This window comes from Pan paniscus, chromosome 10, assembly GCF_029289425.2.
Source record: "Pan paniscus chromosome 10, NHGRI_mPanPan1-v2.0_pri, whole genome shotgun sequence".
Classification (NCBI taxonomy): domain Eukaryota; kingdom Metazoa; phylum Chordata; class Mammalia; order Primates; family Hominidae; genus Pan; species Pan paniscus.
In genome coordinates this window covers 131,967,651-131,987,518 of record NC_073259.2, presented here as the reverse complement: position 1 = coordinate 131,987,518, position 19,868 = coordinate 131,967,651, and the positions used below count along the sequence as shown (strand labels likewise).

Genomic DNA, 19,868 nt, shown 5'->3' with positions numbered 1-19,868 from the left:
GAAACTCTGCTTTGACCCTAGAGAAACAACTTTAAACATCTTTACGTCTTTTTTTTTTTTTTTTTGAGACAGGGTCTCACTCTGTCACCAAGGCTGGAGTGCAGTGGTACAATCACGGCTCACTGCAGCCTCCCAAGTAGCTGGCAGTACAGGTGTGTGCCACCATGCTCCGCTAATTAAAAAAAATTTTTTTTGTAGAGACAGGGTCTCACTATGTTGCCCAAGCTGGTTTCAAACTCCTGGGCTCAAGCGATCCTCCCATCTGGGCCTTCCAAAGTGCAGGATTACAGGCATGAGCCACCGCGCCTGGTCTGAACATCTTTATACTACACTTTCACAGGAAGTTTGAAACTCTTTCAGACCTCGGTCTTGTCCACCACCCACACTATGCCTAAGTGATAGTGGTGTTTCAGGATTGCCATTTATTGGGGGGTGGGGGGAAAGTTTATGCAGCTTGAAGTCAGAACCTCGGGAGAAGTTTTTCAGCAAAGGTATGTACATGTGAATTCTGACTCTGAATGGGTCCCTTGGCAGTGGTGTGGCAGTCTTACATTCGGGCAATACCTTCTCTCTTTTGGGCTTGATTTCTCTGAAAACATCACAGTAGCCCATTACAGCTTCGACAAATTTCAGCATCCCCAGCCCGGCTTTGCTGACAGCTTCCATTTCTTCAGTTGTGGTATTAAGAGTCTTCAAGAGGCCTAACGTGAAACATGCAATAATTTTTATGAGTGGCAAGCTTCATCTTGGGAGCATAAAATAGACAAAATAAGCGTAACTAGTTTCTTATTCTTCAGTGGCCCTGTGAGCAGAATGCACACAGCTCTCCTATGGCCAACAGCGTGGTGTCAAACCAAGATGGGTTCTGCATAAACGGATGTTTCAGATGTGGGCAAGGGACATGGTTTACTGCCACCCAGGACGCAGGTGTCACGCAGGAGACCCAGGGCGTGACGGAGACTCCCAGCTGGGCACCCAGGTGGCTAACTGGAATTCACAGGCCATTACAGGTCACCTGTTAACCTTCACCCGCACCCTCACCCCAGGAGTAATTTCACATAAACGGAAGTCCATCCAATGAAGATTCAGACAGAGGGAGTGCCTTGGGTTTTTGTAGTGGTTGGGGTCATTTGTGTTGAGATTGCTTTTGTTTTTAAGGGGCTAAGAAAAAGCATTTGATAAGAGTCTAAATAAACCATCAAACACAGCGTTAACTTGTATTGCTTTTCGCAAAGACTAACACCATTCCACTATCACCGCCTGGCTGAGCACTGGGCAGGGTCAGGAACTGAGCTCAAAGGGAACTCAGTCCTATAACCAAAGATGGAGGAGAGGCTGGCCATCAGTGATGCTGCCCACCCCCATGCCCACTCCCCAGGGACCTCCAGAAGACTTGACACTGACAAGAGGAGAAAGGGGGGAAGTCAAGGTCAGACCAGCTCTGGGCTTCTGCGTGTGCACTGAACAGCACTGGGTGAGATGCACAGAAGACAAGGCTGGGCTAGGTTCCAATGAGAAGATCCTATTTCCTGACAGGGAGAGCTAGGACTAGTGCTGAATCGAACCCTCAGTGGGCACGGCTGCCGCCACGCATCCCCAGCCACTCTCCCTGGGTCACGTCATGGGGCTGCTGTTTTCCTCTGGTGACCATCAGTTGCCTGTTCCATCCCATACCATCTGACCAGAAGGGGAGGGCCTGCCCACGACAAGCCTCCTTGCCCTCCATCCCTGTCCCAGAGCCTGAGATGCCAGACCGAGATCCACCCTGGCGATTCCCACACATGGCTACACTCACCTTTGATGTTTTTCACTTGGCTCTGGGTAATTGAATCAAAATCAATCTCCATCAGAGACCGCAGGAAATTCGGGTCGGACATCACGCCCTTGGCTGTTTTCCAGTTCAGCTCTTTGTACCCTTTCATGATGAGGATGCATTCGCAGACCGTCTGCACCTGCTTCGGGGGCTTAGCAAACGACCTGGCAAGAAACCAAGGCACACGTGGGTCACAACCCCGGGATGTGGCCAGGATCTGGCCTGAAAGAGAGCTCCAGAAAAACGAGCTCAACCAAAAGACAGTCCCTGGAGCTGATGCTGCAGGCAAACGAAAGAAGCCAGGTCCCAACACAAACGGCACTCCTGGGCGGGAGCGTCCCTAAGGGCAGGGCCGGGTCCCCCTCTCAGGTTCCAGACCAGGCTCCTGGAATGGTGCGGGGGCAGCATTAAAATACAAACCCAGGCCATCCCCGGAGCGTCTGGATCAGTGGTTAGGGGGCAGCCTGAGCACCTATGTTTTAATTACACCCTCGGCTGATTCCTCAGACTCTAAATGGTGGCTGCCGTCATTATTGTCATTATCATCATCATCATCACCACCACCACCACCACCACCATTATCTCTCCCCGTTTACTAGATGGACAAACAGGGTCCTGGGAGCTTGCATGACTGGCTGTGCTGACACCGCCTGGGAAGCCTGGGGTCCCCGCATCTTGGGCTCTTTCCAGGCTATGTTGCCCCGTAATTGTGTTCTGTGGCTTTGATAAGACTACATCATCACTCTGCTCCTCCAGAACGCAGATGTCCACTGCCCTTGGTCCTCTGGAGAACCAGAACTGCCAACGGAACAGGAGACAGAACAGCAGCGCTGGTGCAAAGGCCGGAGAAGGAACCGAACCCATCTCACTGGGGCATCCCGCTGCCAGGCAAGGTCAGTGAAAGCCACAGGAGTCTCCCAGACCACGCCATGGAAAGACAGAAGTGGAAGAGAACAGCACAGACAAGGCAAAGCAGGAGAGGAAGGAAAAGCAGGAGAGAAGAGCAGGAGACAGAGGTCCCGGAGGGCATGGATGCAGTGTGGGGGCGGCCAGGCAGGGGCCCAGGCATTTGTGCTCTGGTAGGAGGCTGGGGTGAGCCAGAGAAGAAAGAGGGGGATGGAGGGACAGAGGGGGAGACACATGCACAAGAACAGAGACAGGGAGACAGGGAGGAGACAGAGAGACAGGGAGGAGACAGGGAGATAGGAAGGAGACAGGGAGACAGGGAGGAGACAGGGAGACAGGGAGGAGACAGAGAGACAGGGAGGAGACAGAGAGACAGAGAGGAGACAGGAAGACAGGGAGGAGACAGGGAGGGGACAGAGAGACAGGGAGGAGACAGGGAGATAGGGAGGAGACAGAGAGACAGGGAGGAGACAGCCTGAGCAGACAGCAACCAGCAACCTGGAGGCTTTCTGCAGTGAGCAAATCCCCCACCCCTCCTGACCCCGGAACCCTCACACACTCCCACACAGACAGCAGAGGAGAGAAGGCCCCATAGTGTACGGACAAGCCAGGGCAACAGCCAGGAGGGAGGGCGCCCACACTTCAGCACAAAGCCCAGTGATGAAAGAAAGGCCCTGAGTCACCGGGGAAAGGCTCAATTACGCTGGTGTTGGCTGCTTAGGAAAGCGGCAGGGCTGTCAAGTGTCTTTAAAAGGTCCCTTCAGGGTGGATGGAAACCAGGCCCCGGCCACTGCTCTGTGAACAAGCAGGTGGGGAAAGAATGGGGGAGATGTTTTCAGATTCAAGACAGAAGGAGCCCAGGCCTGTCGCGGGGTCCTGAGCCCTTGGGCAAGTTAGGAACCAGCCAGGGCGTCAGTTTCCCCATCTGTGAAGTAGAGACGCAGAACTGGAACCTTCCAGTTCCCAAATCCTCTGAGTCTACCAAAGTGACGTTTTCTGCTGTTGGGTTACAGACCACGCTCTGGGATCTCACTTATCCAGAACACACCACTTTCCACAATGCCGGATGACCAAGGTGTGTGAAATGTCGAGGTTGCAAGTCAAGAGAAAGGGAGATGTCTGTTTAATTTGATTCCTTTCTTCTATCACAAAACAAACTCAGGAATGAGAAAGGGAGAATGTTATGCTACCCTCCCTAGAGGAAAATAATCATTATAAACCCCACTCCCCACCTCCCAGTACTCTACACCTGACACACCAGCTGTCTCTGCTTTTTCTCCAGCCGAGCTCCTTGCAATCTCAGAGAAGGTGCCCCCTCCGCCCTCTGTGACCATGACTAGGTCAGGTCCCAACATCCACTGTCAGAGCAGCAAGGACCTTTCCTTCCTAACCTAATCCTACATAATTTCCCCATGCACATGGGATTCCTATAGGAAAACAGAGTGTCAGCACCACGCAGTGAAGACCCTGCCTGCCTCACTGCTGATGGGCCCCAGTGCCTGCTCAGGGCAGGGATGGGGTGGGGGACAGACACCCAGTGACTATTGAATGAATGAAAGGAAGAAAAGTGAAACTCAAGAGCCAGCAACAAAGGGAGGCTTTTATAGTTTTATAGTTAGAGAAACATCTACTTCTAATCTTCATGACTCTTCATCTTCCTGCCTTAACATTTAATGATTTCTACAAAGAGGATTGAGTATGATAAGAAGGAAGCGCTTTTTAAGGACTTAAAAGATTATAAAATTGTCAAGATGTAAGTGCCGGCTCATTGCGCTTAACATCCAAATGACCTGAGAAAAGCCAGATTTTACTCATCTGGAAAAACTCAAATTGGATCCAAACTCACACAGAACCCCAGGAAAAAAATCCTCAATAGATAAAAGATTTAAATATAAAAAATTAAAACATAAGAGTACAAAAAGAAATCATGGGGAAATTATTTTACAATCTTGCAGTGTGATCAGGACTTTTAACTAGGACACAATATCCAAAAGCCACAAAATAGGTCGGGTGCGGTGGCTCATGCCTGTAATCCCAACACTTTGGGAGGCTGAGGTGGGTGGATCACCTGAGGTCAGGAGTTTGAGACCAGCCTGGCCAACATGGTGAAAGCCCATCTCTACTAAAAATACAAACATTAGCCGGGCATGGTGGTGGGTGTCTATAACCCCAGCTACTTGTGAGGCTGAGGCAGGAGAATCGTTTGAACCTGGAAGGCAGGGGTTGCAGTGAGCCGAGATCGCGCCACTGCACTCCAGCCTGGGCGACAGAATGAGACTCTGTCTCAAAAAATAAATTTAAAAAAAGCCACAAAGGCCGGGCGCGGTGGCTCACTCCTGTAATCCCAGCACTTTGGGAGGCCGAGGCGGGTGGATCACGAGGTCAGGAGATCGAGACCATCCTGGCTAACACGGTGAAACCCCATCTCCACTAAAAATACAAAAAAACATTAGCCAGGCGTCGTGGCGGGCGTCTGGAGGTACTCAGGAGGCTGGAGCTACTCAGGAGGCTGAGGCAGGAGAATGGCGTGAACCCGGGAGGCGGAGGTTGCAGTGAGCCGAGATCGTGCCACTGCACTCCAGCCTGGGTGACTGAGCAAGACTCTGTCTCAAAAAAAAAAGCCACAAAATAAAATATTGCTAAAATCTGCCACATAAAAATAAACATAGATGGCAAAAACACACACACACATAAACCTCATAAACAAAGTCAAATAGCCCATGACAAACCAGGAAAAGATTTGCAACTCACCTTATGGATAAAAAGCTGAGCTCCCCATTATATAAAAAGCCCCTGTAAATGGTTTTGAAATAAAAAGCAACAATAACCACGACCCAATAGATACGCAAACCAAGTTCACAGAAAAGGAAATACACATAACTCTTAGACACACTTTTCGCATAGGAAAAAAAAAAGGCCAGCCTCACTCACACTAAGAGAAATGCAAATTAAAACTACACAAGTACCACTCCTCATCTACAAAATATGCAAAAATCCCAACATGTGATCGCGCCCCCTGTTGGTGAGTCTAGGAAAAAGCAGGTACTACTCATTTGGATTGTTGGTGAGGATAAATAGGTTCCATCCCCACGGCGGGGATTAGGCAACAGCTATGAACACTATAAATGCCTACACCCTGGGACCCAGCAATTCCACTTATAGAAATGTATCCTGCAGGTGGACTCGCCCAGGTGCACAATGAACTATGGTCAGATTTATTCTTTGCCACGCTGTTTGTAAAGGCAAAAGACTGGAGACACAATCAATTTATTTAACAAACTCATCAGTAAGGGCTTGTTAAGTAAATTATGGCACAGCCACATAATGGAATGTGAAGGAATGTTCTAAAATATCAGGGAAGTTCATCATACATCAACATGCAAAAGCTCTCCAAAACATATTGCTAAGCAGAAAAGATGCAGAAAGATATGCATAGGGTGTTATAATTTGTATATAAAAGAAGGAAAAAAGGATTTGCAGGTATCCCTTGCTCTCCAAACCCTCAGAACCTGAAGTCAGGAAGAGAAGAGACCCTTGTGTACCTGGTTGCCTTGGTCATGCATGAAAATCCTCAGGAAGTGTATATGAGAAATGATATACCCATACTACCTGTTGCAGTGTGGGAAGGTGACCACAGCTGATAGAGGACACAGTGGCCGTGGGCTTTTCCCAGCATACCTTTTGGATGCTGGAGCCATAATCACAGCTAATGCTTTCATGGCTCTGACCATGTGCCCAGCCCAGTTCTTCACATATAGGCTCATATGATCCTCATGAAGACCCTGATGCAGCCGAGACAATTCTTATCCACATTTTACAAATGAAGAAACTGGAGCACAGAGAGGTTAGATGACTTGCTAAACATCACACAGCAAAGAGGCAGAGCCATGTATGAATGTGTAAAAATTATTCCTTTTGTACTTAGGCTTTCTCAGGGGTGAGCTGGGCACCTGTCTGCAATGCCTGTCTCACTGCAGGGGACACATGCCAAGCCCTCTATTTGGCCCCATGGAAGCTCCCCCCTACTCCTCCACCTTGGGTTGATGGAAGGGACTCACCGTTCCTTCTCTTCAAATAAATCCCCTTCAAAAATCCTTCCTAGTCTCTGCTCTCACGATGTTTTTATGCTGCTGACCTGGGAGCAGTGCCCCAAATCCTATCACCGGTAGCTAGAAATTTCCCTGGAGGATGTGTGTGCTGACCGTGTCTCCTACCCCTCCGCTGGGTGTGCACTTCCACTGTGTCCTGGTACCTCAGCCTAAACTTCCAACGCCTAGTGCTGAAGTTTTAATACATCGATCCTTATACCTTCCTTGACACCATCCTCAACACTGAACTAATGACTTCTTGCTGACCACAGTGGCACCTCCAAGTGACCTCCCAAGAATGAACCAGGTCCCCTGTCCTGGAATGAGCTGAATTCCATGCTCAGATTCACAAATGTTTCACCAATAAGAAAACAAGGGCACGGACTTGGACAAGGAGTGCTGCTCAGCCTTCACAGATAGCACAGAGGCAGAGAAACAGGAAGCGCAGGGAACATGCACCACTGCAGCAGGAGCCCAGAATGGAAGCCCACTACTGACCCAGGAACGGAGCCTCTCGGCTGCGAGACCCGTGTGTGGGGCCAGGAAGACTGATCTCCTTCTGGATGAAGAGTGAGGAAGGAGAGAGCTGAGGCTCCCACGCCGAGGGGTCTGTGCAGGGCCAGGCAGCACAGGGGCAGAGGCAGTGGGCGGAGGCTGGCACCAGGACAGTGTTCCCTCCCAGGGCTTTACTCACAAGACTCAACTGACCATCAGAGCCCAGGAACAGTGCCCTGGGGAGGCCAAGCCATGCGAGGAGAAAGCTTGCTAGCCCACGCCACACCACGTTACCCTCGCTGACGGCATATGAGCCCTCTGGCGTGGGGGACAGGGTCATCTTACAGATTGATTTGCAAGATGTATGGGGGCCTCAATAGTGACCTACTCTCACCCTCCTTGAAAGCCTCCTTGGCTGGAAATGGATTCAGGCATCGCCAGTCCGGCCGTGGTGTGCACACATCTCTGCTGAGCTGTTTTCAGCAGGGCTCAGCCCGGTGGTGAGCATCCTGCCCCTGCTTAGGGCAGACACTTGCCCCCGCATGTTCCGTGAAGAGCACTCTTTTACCCCACTCCATCCTTCCCTTGGCCTGGGTTCAAGGTCAGCAGGCCCTGCTTCCTACTAGCTGGGGGATCTGGATGCCTGGGGCGCCCACCTCATCTCCCTGGGCCTCACTTTCCCCATCCGAAAATGAGGGCAACAACAGTCTGCACCGTGGAGAGAGCCAGGCACAGTGGCAGCATGTGGCATCAGCTCCTTTGTAAGCTCCTGGTTGCCACGATCATGGAGACTACTGGCCTGCAGAGGTGGAATGGAAGCCCAGAATGGTGGCTCAGGTGCATTACCTAATCTCAGTCACGTCCGACTTGTCCAGCTTCTGCAGCTCCAGCTTGGCGGCCTCCAGGATGGGCATGACCTCCGCCAGGGTCGTCTCGGCCTCGTCCTTCTCCATGGCAATGACCTTGTTCTGCTCCTCTATCTCCATGGCCTTTTCCTCCGCCAGTTTCTTCTTCTCCTCGGCTGCAGGGTAGGACAGGGGGTGAGTAAAGCTTGGGCTCAGAGGAGATGCACTCGCAGCCCCAGCTCTGAGCAGAGTGCAGTCCTCAAAGGTTGGCTTGAGCCCTAGCGGGGATCTAAGGGGCTTTGGCCAATGTGGCAGCCTCAGTGATCCTGGTGGGACAGAAAAACTCACCATGCGTGGGGCCTCCAGCACTAGGCAGCCACCCTGACTCTGACTTTCCTCAACTGGCCCACCTGTGTCCTACCCACTCCATCCAGGACAAATCCCATGGCTCCTGATAGCCCCCAGCCCTGCCTCGCCGGTGTTCACTGAGGATGCCGGGGTCCCCCTTCTGCTTACCGGCTCCCTGCGATCTCCTCCTTCTGCCTCTCATCGCCTCTTCCTACGCTCATTTGGGCCCAGCCAGAGCCACCCTCTAAGGAGCCTGCCCCTCTGTCGCCCTCTCTCTCCCTTCCTTGCTGACTTGCTTTATGACACCAATCGCAATCAGAAGTTTCATTTCACCATTGGCTGATTCACTGTCTGGGTGCCCTCACTCACTAGGATGTCAGCACCTCCCCGAGGGCCAGAACCCCAAAACCTAGAGCAGGACTTGGCTCACAGTGGTTTGAACAGTGTCACCCCACCAAGATTCGTGCCTACTGGGACCTCAGGATGTGACCTTATTTGGAAGTGGGTCTTTGTAGATGGAATTAGTTAAGATTAGGTCATACGGGGTTAGGGTGGGCCCTAAATCCAATGCCTGGGGTCCCTATCAGAAGGCCATGTGGAGACACACAGGGAAGAGGGGCGTGTGGCAATGGAGACAGACACTGGAGTGGTGCATTTATAAGCTAAGCTAAGGAATACCAAGGGCTGCCAACAACCCCAAGAAGCTGGAAGAGGCTTCCCCTAGAGCTTTCAGAGGGAGCATGGTCTTGGCACCTTGATGTCAGACTTCGGCCTCCAGAACTGTGAGACAATAAATTTCTGTTGTTGGCCAGGCATGGTGGCTCACACCTGTAATCCCAGCACTTTGGGAGGCCGAGGCAGGTAGATCACCTAAGGTTGGGAGTTCGGGACCAGCCTGGCCAACATGGCGAAACCCCGTCTCTACTAAAAATACAAAAATTAGCTAGGCGTGGTGACAGGCGCCTGTAATCTCAGCTACTCAGGAGGCTGAGGCAGGAGAATCGCTTAAACCCAGGAGGCAGAAGTTGCAGTGAGCCGAGATCGCGCCACTGCACTCCAGCCTAGGTGACAGAGCGAGACTCCGTCTCAAAAAAATAAATTAATTAATTAATTTAAAAAAATAAATGTCTTGTTTTCAGCCCCCAGATCATGGTGCTTTGTTACAGCAGCCCCGGGAGATGAATGCAGCAGGCCTTCTACAAACAGATGCTGGCTGCAGAGGCTCTGCCTCCCACATGATAAGGTCTCTCGGAACCCATCTCCACAGCTAACAAGCCAGCACTGGCACTTGCAGCGTGCAAAGCTGTGCACGGGCCCTGACACTGTAAAGGGTCCCCAGCCCAGGCACTGCTTGTCCCTGGGGCAGCAGGGGGATGAATGCATCAGAAAAGGGTAGCAAGATCACGAGTGTGGAACCTTCGGAACAGAAAAGCAGAAAGGAAGCTGTCTAAGCTGTGAGCGTGCTGAGGCGCGGGGGTGGGGGACAGTGCCAGCAGGAACGGAGCGCAGAGGTAACAGGACCACCAGAGCTGGCTGGGAAGGAAGAGGGCTGGTACAGGCCTCGGGAACCTCAGTGTGGGGAGCAGCCTGCAAAGGGGGCTGGCGAAGCCAGGTGCTTGAGTCATGTTGAGGAGCAAAATTGTGGGCTCTTTCAGCCAGGCAGAAGCATGGGCTGGAGGCTGGGGCAGGTGCTGAAGAGCCACCCTCAGGAGAGAGGATTGTTTGCACTCCACCCTACCCTCTGTGGGACTTGTCAATGTATCCCATTCCTATGGCCACCAGGATTGGTTTGGGCATGGGCATGTGACCCAAATCTGTCCAATCACAGCCAATTCTGGGAGCTTTGTGGGAATGTATGGGAAAGAAGAGCCCTCTCTCCCCTGAGGATGCTGAGCTAATAGGATGCCAACCTCATGCTGGAGGCTCCCAAACTCTCAGCATGGACAGAGCCAGCTGCCTGAGATGAAGCCCAAACAGAAGACAGCAGAGCCAAGAAAGGGAAGGAAAGATTCCCACTGATACACTTGAGTCCTAGATCCAGCTGTGCCTGAAGCCAGCATGCCTCTGGAATCAATGCGTTTCCACTTTGGATTAAGCCACTTTGAGCTCAGTTTCCACCATTTGCAACCCTGGAAACAGAGTTCCTAGATGAAGCTTCCTCCAAAATTCCAAGTGGGAGCAAGGTGACCCTGGACAAGGATGATGGCAATGGGGAAAGAAAAACAAGCACAGGTAGGAGAGGCACTAAACATGGGTGTGGCAAACAGGCGGTCCTCAGTACAAACTGTGGCCTGGGCACTGGGGGAGGGGCTCTCTTGGTTGTGAGCCTCTTCGAGGCAGGGGTTGAGTCTCATTCAGTTTCTAGCCCCCACTCTCCCTACCACGGTGGCTGCCATGAAGCTGAAGTCAGTATCTGCTGACTGGACAGATGAATACGTGGAATACCAGCATCCTTCAAGACACTTCCAGTCTAGTTTTACATCTAGGGGGCCAGGAATATATAGTTTTTTACATTTAGGGGGCCAGAAATATATAGTTTTTAAAAGACAGATCAAAGCAAAGTGCAGCTATGTGGGAATGAGGCATTTGATCAAAGTTCTGGAAGGAGAAACATGGACAGGAAGAAAGAAGTGGTACGGATATTCTTAGCAGACCAAAGGGAGAGAAAGAGCAAGTTACTGCAGGACTCACACAGGCATGAAGAAGTGATGCTGTGAGCAGGCGACAGGGTGTCATGAGAAATTAGGTAGGCAAGATGACACAGAGGGATTGATGGGACCCTTCACGGCCACAGTGAGGACTCAGCATCAAAACAGGCAGCAGGGATATGCCACAAATTCCTGGGAAAGGATATCTATCGATTAAGTTGCTTTGGTTGCAAGCAACAGAAGCTAATGATGGTCAAGTTAAGAAAAACGTGAAATTGTTTTAAGAAGATATGGTAGCTCACAGACATGGAAGGTGCTGAAACACATAAACTAGAGGCGCCTCAGGGATCTGGGCTCGGGCACTGAATGCAGTCTCTTCACAGCGCTGCTGTGCAATGAATGAACACAAATAATCTTCAGTCTTTATATTGGCTGATTCAAAATGTGCAGTCCCAGAGAACATCTAATTGGTCTGTCAGGGTTAGAATAAGCCCATCCTGATGGCAGGCACTGGGAGTCAGGGAGAGGCAGTTTGCCAACACCAAGTTAAGGTGCTGTTGCCAGAGTGATGACAAATGGATCCTGTGCACAGGGCCGGGTGCAATGACAAAGGAACTGAACCGAGATGACACTTAGCAGCAACACGAACACGGACCAGCAGGAGAAGGAAGAGGCAGGCAGGTTGAGCGGCATCTGCAGGAATCTGGGAACGAGCTGGGGAGGGTACACATCAGAAGCCACTGGCCCAAAGACCTAGAGAGGAGGCTTAGAGGCCAGGCACAGAGCTGTGGGCTGCAGGAGCTGTCCTGTGCCAGGCATCGCGAGAGGGTAGAGTCGTCAAGAGCAGGACAGTGCAGGTGACACAGAGGCTCGGCCAAGAAGACCGAGGGAAGGGGCCCAAGAAAGAACCTTGAAACAGCTTCAAGAACCAAGAAAGTCCCGCGTCGATGGTGCCGAGGCTTAGGTCATTTCAACCCCACGGACTTAGTTCACCAGCCCATAGAGGGTCGAGTGACTTTTCCACTCCCCTGGACATCCTCAGGCTACCAGCGCAGGGGCCTACATATGGTAGCTTCTCAGTGCTTATGAAAGGGGACGAGACTGGCTGGACACGAATTCAGAAAGAAAACAGGAATTGCAGGGTCAAAGATGGCACGCTCGGTGCCTACAAGCAGTTTCACAGGGACGTCCTGGCAGAGCCCTGTCCTGCTCGGGATGGGCTGCCCTGGCCCCGCCCTCACTCACCTACAGCGGTGTTGATGGCGATCTCCTCCAGCAAGGCCTCGCAGGCGGCGGACTTCTCCGCCAGCACGATCTTCTGCTCGGCCAGCTTCTGGTTCAGCTCGTCCAGCTGGATGGTGGCCTCCTTCAGCTTGTCCAGTCCCCCGTCCAGACGCTTGCACTGAGCTGAGGAAAGAGGGCACCTATGTTCATCGTCGAGGTGGCCACTGTTCCCAACACAATCACTGAGATTTGCCTAACTTCAGCTTATCAAAAACAAAACAAAACAGAACATTTTTACAACATGGCACGTGTCTTTCAGTACCTCCACTGCCATACTTGGGACGGCATCAGCCAAAATGAATGTATTTCTGAAAACAGTGCTTCCCTTGGCCAATAGCCAGAGCACTTTTTAAAAAGCCCTGTCCGGCAGTGCATGCTGCTGCAGCAGACAGTTGTCTCTAATGTGCGCCAGGTATGGTGGCTGCACCTGTGGTCCCAGCTACTCAGGAGGCTGAGGCGGGAGTAGCCCGTGAGCCCAGGAGGTCGAGGCTGCAGTGAGCCATGATTGCACCACTGCACTCCAGCCTGGGAAACAGAGACCCTATCCCTAAGATAAAAAATAAAATTTAAAAATTGCTAATGTGATGAAAATGTAAAGCTTCAAAGTCTAAGACTCAACACTGAGAACAAAAATAAGGACATGCCAGGGTCCTGCCCACATGAAAGAATCACTCCAAGACGCAAAATCCAAGATGTGCTTCGTTTGGCCTCAATACTGAAGATGCCCGATCTTACTAAAGAAAAGATCAGCGCTCGAATCCTTACCCATAAATAATAATGACTTTTGTCAACCACCCCATCCCCAAGGCTTACCTATATTATACTGAGTTTTCTCATCCAGCAATTTTGAATAGGTGTTAATAAAATCAAGGTAGTTCTTGGGAGTGACATAGTTGCTGCGCCTCAATTTCTGTAGAAACTGTTTGCTGTAGTGGCCCACGGATTGGTGAACCAAGACAACATGCTTCACCACATTTTCTATATTTTCTGCCGGGATCATTGGATTATACCCTGAAGAGGAAGGAATAAAAAATGTTTTCTTTCTTTTACTTTTTCAACACAGGGTCTCATTCTGTTGCCCAGGCTGGAGTGCAGTGGCGTGATCATGGCTCACTGCAGCCTCCATCTCCTGGGCACAGGTGATCCTCCCACCTCAGCCTCCCAAGTAGCTGGGACTACAGGATGGGCCACCATTCCTGGGTAATTTTTTGTACTATTTTGTAGAGGTGAGGTTTCACCCATGTTGCCCAGGCTGGTCTCAACTCCTGAGCTAAAGCGATCGGTCCACCTCAGCCCCACAAAGTGCTGGGATTACAGGCGTGAGTCACCGCACCCGGCCATGCTTCTTAAGAAAGGAAAACAGGGATTCTTCAAAGAGTTAAATATAGAACTATTATATGACTCAACAATTCCACTCCTAGGTATATACCCCAAAGAACTGAAAAGCAGGGACACAAATGAATTCTTGCATGCCAACGTTTACTGTAGACTATCACAATAAGCAAAACGTGGAAAGACCCAAGCGTCCAGCAACGGAGGAATGGATGAACAAAATGTATCCTATCTATACCGGGGATAGTATTCACTTGTAAAAAGGAATGAAGTTCCGATGCTGAAACACGGATGAGCCTCAAAAACATGATGCTAATTGAAAGACGCCAGACACCAAAGGACAAACATTGCATGATTCCACTTATACGAACCCTCTCTAGAACAGGCAAATTCATACAGACAGAACATAGATTCGAGGTTGCCAGGGGCTGGAGGGAGGGGCGATGGGGAGTTCATGTTTAACGGGTATGGAGTTTCAGTTTGGGATGATGAAAAAGTTTTGGCAACAGATAGTGGTGTTGGTTTCACAACATTACGAATGTGATTAGTGCCACACGTACATTTCAAAATGCTTAAAATGGAAAATGTTATGTTACATATATTTTACTACAATAAAAAAATGATGTTAAAGTTTTTAATAGGACAAGAAAAGAATGGCTATCACTTATTGGTGGCTTTTCAGGCCACAGCAGTGATCCGTGCCAATCCTTCTTCTTTTTTTTTTTTTTTTTTTTTTTTTTTTTGAGACAGGGTCTCACTCTGTTACCTAATTCCTTCCCTACTGTTAGGAAGCCCTGTCTTCCCTAAAGGCCAAGACACCATGGCAGAAGGGCCTTGGGTTTTCAGAAGCGATCACCACGTCTAACTCTGCCCTGTTGCTCCCCTCGCCTGCCCGGGGACTGGGTGGGCTTATTTGGTTACCCACCGCTGGATGACACCCAGCACATATCAGCAAAGGTGGGCCTTCCTACACACCCGCTGAAAGAATGAATGATGGCTTCCAGTGTCAAGATCACACCACCTGGATTATCTGATAGGTTTTAAATGCATTCAGCTCAAAGCAGAGAATGTCTCATATTAAAATGGAGGAAGGAAAGACAGATTGAAAGTACCGATTAATCCAGATTCTGCAGAGCTGGTCCTGAGTTACTCCGGGATTAGCAAAACACAGCCCCAGGGCCCATTTTACAGTGTGCAGGAAAAACTGTGCCTCACAAATATCTGTGCCTTTGGGCATAGTCATCTCAATTCCAGGGAATATATTCTCTCTCTCTCTCTCTCTCTCTCTCTCTATGTGTGTGTGTGTGTGTGTGTGTGTGTGTGTGTGTGTGTGTGTGTGTGTGTGAGACAAAGTCTCACTGTGCCTCCCAGGATGGAGAGCAGTGGCACGAACTCGGCTCACTGCAACCTCTGCCTCCTGGGCTCAAGCAATTCTCATGGCTCAGCCTCCTGAGTAGCTGGGATTACAGGTGCCCACCACCACATCCAGCTAATTTTTGTAAATATGGGGTTTCACCATTTTGCCCAGGCTGGTCTCGAACTCCTGGGCTCAAGTGATCCACCTGCCTCAGCCTCCCAAAGTGCTGGGATTACAGGTGTGAGCCACTGCGCCTGGCCTCCAGGGAGTATATTCTAAGGACAAAAAAGTTCTAAGCAAATTCTAGGCAGCATTATTTATGATGCTGAATCACTGAATACTGAAAGCAAACACAAGCACTTCACACATGGAAACGGCAAATATGCCTCTGAGAACGAGGGGACATCTATATTGGGGCTGGCCAACTACGGGCCAAAGGACAAATCCAGCCCGCCCCATGTTTTTGTAAATAAAGTGTTATTGAATCACAGCCATAGCGATTCATTTACGTATTGTCTATGACTGCTTTCATGATAAAATGGCAGAATTGAGTAGTTGCGAAAAAGCTGTAAATATTTACCATCTGGACCTGAGATATATCATCAGAAAAGAGTCATTCTCTTAGCCCCTTTTCCCCCAAAACTGCATTATGATTAAAGTTATGATTTCTTCTTATATATAGGAACATTTATTTATTTATTATTGAGTACAGATTTAGAAGGTTGAAACTATTTTCAAGGTTACCCAGTGTCATTCATCATAAATCTGCTCAAGTTAGGTTGAAAGAAAAAGATGTTCCCTGAAGACAGACTTCCTTTCTTATTCAAACATTAAAATTAATATCCAAGGCCTTAGGTGTCTGAAACGCTAGAAATTCAATGAGAATGCAGAATGTTTGCTGAATTGTCCTTGGAGCATTCTTTGGATAGAGGCCAGCACGTTTTCTACAAAGAGCCAAACAGTACTCATACGGTCTCTGTTGCAATTATTCAGCTTTGCAGTTGTAGCATAAAAGCAGCCAGAAACAATATGTTAATTAATGAGTGAGTCTGTGTACCAATAAAACTTTATTTACTAAAACAAGTAAGGGGCCAACTAGACAGCAGACCATGGTTTTGCCAACTGCTGCTGTGGAGAACACCTAATCAATTTTTATCCTAAATTGTCCTTGCTAAGTCTCCTGAAATGTCTTTGGACTAAAACACCAAATATAAACCAAAAACATACTAACAAAATTGAAAGCCATTTGTTACCATAGGGTTTTCCAGTGAAGAAATCTACAAGACCAGAATTCAAAGTCAGAAAAGGGAAAATAAATTGCTTTGTTTTATCAATAATGCAGTTCCCATAACAGCTGTGACTTACCTAGAAAGGACTTTGCAACCGCATGGAGGGCTTGGGGAGGCCAGGGCATGAACCAGTCAATACCAGTGTTATTTACCATACCTTGAAAGGAAAGAGAGATTAAAAAGATGCTCCCAGCCTGGGCAATGTGGCGAGACCCTGTCTCTACAAAAAATACAAAAATCAGGGCCGGGTGTGGTGGCTCACACCTGTAATCCCAGCACTTTGGGAGGCCAAAGCGGGTGGATCATTTGAGGTCAGGAGTTCAAGACCAGCCTGGACAACATGGCAAAACTCCATCTCTACTAAAAATACAAAAATTAGCCGGGCAGTAGTGGTGCGCACCTGTAATCCCAGCTACTCAGGAGGCTGAGGTGAGAGAATCGCTTGAACCCGAGAGGTGGAGGTTGTGGTGAGCCAAGATCGCACCACTGCACTCCAGTCTGGGCAACAGAGTGAGACCCTGTCTCAAAGAAAAAAAAATCAGCCAGGCAGCGTGGTGGTGTGCGCCTATAGTCCCAGCCACTAGGGAGGCTGAGGTGAGAGGCTCATTTGAGCCCAAGAGGTCGAGGCTGCAGTGACTATGATGGTGCCACTGCACTCTAATCTGGGCGACAGAGCGAGATTCTGTCTCAAAAAAAAAAAAAAGGATGCTCATTCTGCAACCCTGAGACACTCAAGAACATGGATGCCATCTTCAATAGCCAACAAGTTGGTGAATGAGCCAGATGTGTCCAAATCTAGTTCATCAAAAGCAGAGTTTCTCACCCTTGGCGCTATTGACATCTGGGCTCTAATCCTTTGTGGCAGCAGCTGGCTGTGCACTGTAGGATGCTTCACAGCATCCCTGGCTTCTACCCACTAGATGCCAGTACTACACTGCACGCTCCCCGGGGGTGTGATGACCAAAAATGTCTCCAGGCATTGCCAAGAGTCCCCTAGAAGACAACCGCCCCCGCCCCTGCCCCGCCCATTAGGAACCTCTGCTCTAAAGGCTGGCATGAGGCTGGTGGAATTTTCCCAAATGGAAGGAAGCGGGGAGCCACCGTCCATGCACTGCGGGCCTCACATGGAGGAGCATGGGTACATCCTCCTGTCAGAGGGACATCACTCACGCCCACTGGCACCTAGAAGGGGCAGTGAGCCCCAAGCTACAGTGCAGAGCCCACATTTCCACCTAATGGCCGTGTCTTGTTTTGCTTTGCTGGGGGAACCTGGAGAGGTGTGGACAGACCCTCAGCCACACACTCTGCCAAAACAGGGGAAATGGGTTCACAGGCTCCACCGCGGGTACCTGGGAAGTTTCTGCACCAGGTCCTCAGGGTGTCCCCCACTGGCGACATGCCCAGGACAATGTGCAGGTTATTTGCACTTTTGTTCACGAAGTACTGCCACACGGACTCCTTGGCCGGCCCCATGCCTTGCTTCAGAGCTTCCTGTCCAATCTGACTCAGGATAGACTCCTTCTCCTCTTCAGAAAAAAGCGCAGGTACAATTCCTGGAAAAGGAAGACATGCTGGTGATCTCTCTGAGTCCCAGGGTCATGACCGCTCTAAGTGCTGACTGAGTGATGGAAGGTGTGGAAAGATCAGCAGGTGCTGAGTCCAGAGAGCAGCGTGTGGGCCTGACCTGAGACCCGAGGCTCCCTGCCACCTCGTGGCAAGCCCTTAGAGCCTCCAGCTCCTGTCTGTCAAACGGGGATCCTAGATGCCGCCAGCTCACCTGGGAGGATGACCGTGAGCATCCCAGGGAGCATACAGAGCATGAGGAGGCCTCACTTGCCTGTAACTCCGAAGCAGGGATTCTCAGCTGGGATTTGCCCCCAGGAAACACTGGGCCATGTCTGGAGATATTTCTGCTTGTTGCAAGGGAGGTTGCTACTGGCATCTAATAGGTCAAGGCCAGGGATGCTGCTGAACCTCCCACAGTGCCCAGGAGAGCCCCACCACAACAAAGAACAGCCCAGCCCCAAATGTCAACGGCACGTGGTCGAGAAACCCTGGCTACGTGGACTTCTTTTTTCCTATATCTACGCCGTTTCAAATTATGCAATACATTTTATGCCATCTCTGACGTTCTCCTGTGCAGGGAAGAGTTAACGTGGCAGGCCACGGCTGCTCACCTCTGAAAGGCACCTGGGAACTTAGTTTCCTTAAGAGCTTCCTCCCCGATTCACTGACAAGAGTGGCCCAATATGGGATGTGGTTTGGATCTGCGTCCACACCAAATCTCAGGTTGAATTGTAATCCCCAGTGTTACAGGTGGGGCCTGGTGGGAGGTGACTGGATGATGGGGGCAGATCTCTCATGGATGGTTTAGCAACATCCCCTTAGTGCTGTTCTTGTGAGCGTGAGTGAGTTCTCGTGAGATCTGGTTGTTTGAAAGTGTGTGGCCCCTCCCCCAACCTTGCTCCTACTCTGGCCATGGGACGTGCCTGCTCCCCCTTCACCTTCTGCCATGACTGTAAGTTTCCTGAGGCCTCCCCAGAAATCAGCACCATGCTTGCTGTACAGCTTGCGGCACTGTGAGCCACATGAACCTCTTTTCTTTATAAAAAACCAGTCTAAGGTATTTCTTTATAGCAATGCAAGAACAGCCTAACATTGTGCCCACACTGCTTGGGTATGCAACATATTCTATGCTGACTACCCGCTCTCCCTCCGGGCATCCGGGATTTTGGCACATGCCAGGTAGAGGTGCCTACATGAGCAGCCCCAAGGAAATCCCGGAGCACTGAGTCTCCAACTAGCTCCCCTGGTGGGCAGTACTTCACACGAGTTGCCACAGCTCAATGTTGGGGGATTAAGCATGTCCTGTGTGGCTCCCCGGGGAGAGGACTCTGAGGCTTGAGACTGGTCTTCCCTAGGGTCCCCCATGCACTTTTTCCCTCTGCTGATGTTGCTCTGTGTCCTTTTGCTGTAATGACTCACAGCCATGAGCAGGACCACATGCTGAGTCCTGCGAGTCCTCCTAGCAAGTCACGGAGCTGGGGATGGTCTTGGGGATATTCAACAAGGGAGAGGGATCCCTCCCTTGGCAGGGAGCCCAAGACTCCCAAAAGACAAAGAGGAACTTGCTCCCTGTGCTCTGCCTGCCCTCTCAGTCTCTTCCTCCCGGGGCCCCGCCTGCCCTCTCAGTCTCTCGCTCCCCGTGCTCCGCCTGCCCTCTCAGTCTCTGCTCGTTCCTCTTCCACCTGAACTCAGTGCTGGGCTCTCCCTGGATGGTTCACTCAGGTCCCACCACATGTCAGTGACTCTGAAATTGACGTCCCCACCCTAGGCTCCTATTCTGAGAACCAGACTCATGTACACACTGCCTATGTATTACGGTTGAAGTTGCATGTCGCCCTGAAAAAGATATACTGAAGTCCCCAAAGTAGCTCAGATTGTGACTTTATTTGGAAATTGT

General features: G+C 50.3%; 1 protein-coding gene across 1 annotated transcript in view; it reads right to left on the bottom strand.

Annotated features, from left to right (window-relative positions):
* DNAH10 (dynein axonemal heavy chain 10) overlaps positions 1-19,868 on the bottom strand; it is a 174,562-nt gene that overhangs the window by 24,292 nt on the left and 130,402 nt on the right. Inside the window, exons 53-59 of the mRNA XM_008964478.4 lie at positions 17,755-17,958; positions 16,482-16,562; positions 13,241-13,438; positions 12,389-12,550; positions 8,149-8,323; positions 1,796-1,977; positions 565-701 (exon numbers count right to left, since the gene is read on the bottom strand). Of these exons, the coding sequence (XP_008962726.2) occupies positions 565-701; positions 1,796-1,977; positions 8,149-8,323; positions 12,389-12,550; positions 13,241-13,438; positions 16,482-16,562; positions 17,755-17,958 (1,139 nt within the window). The remainder of the gene's footprint in view (positions 1-564; positions 702-1,795; positions 1,978-8,148; positions 8,324-12,388; positions 12,551-13,240; positions 13,439-16,481; positions 16,563-17,754; positions 17,959-19,868) is intronic.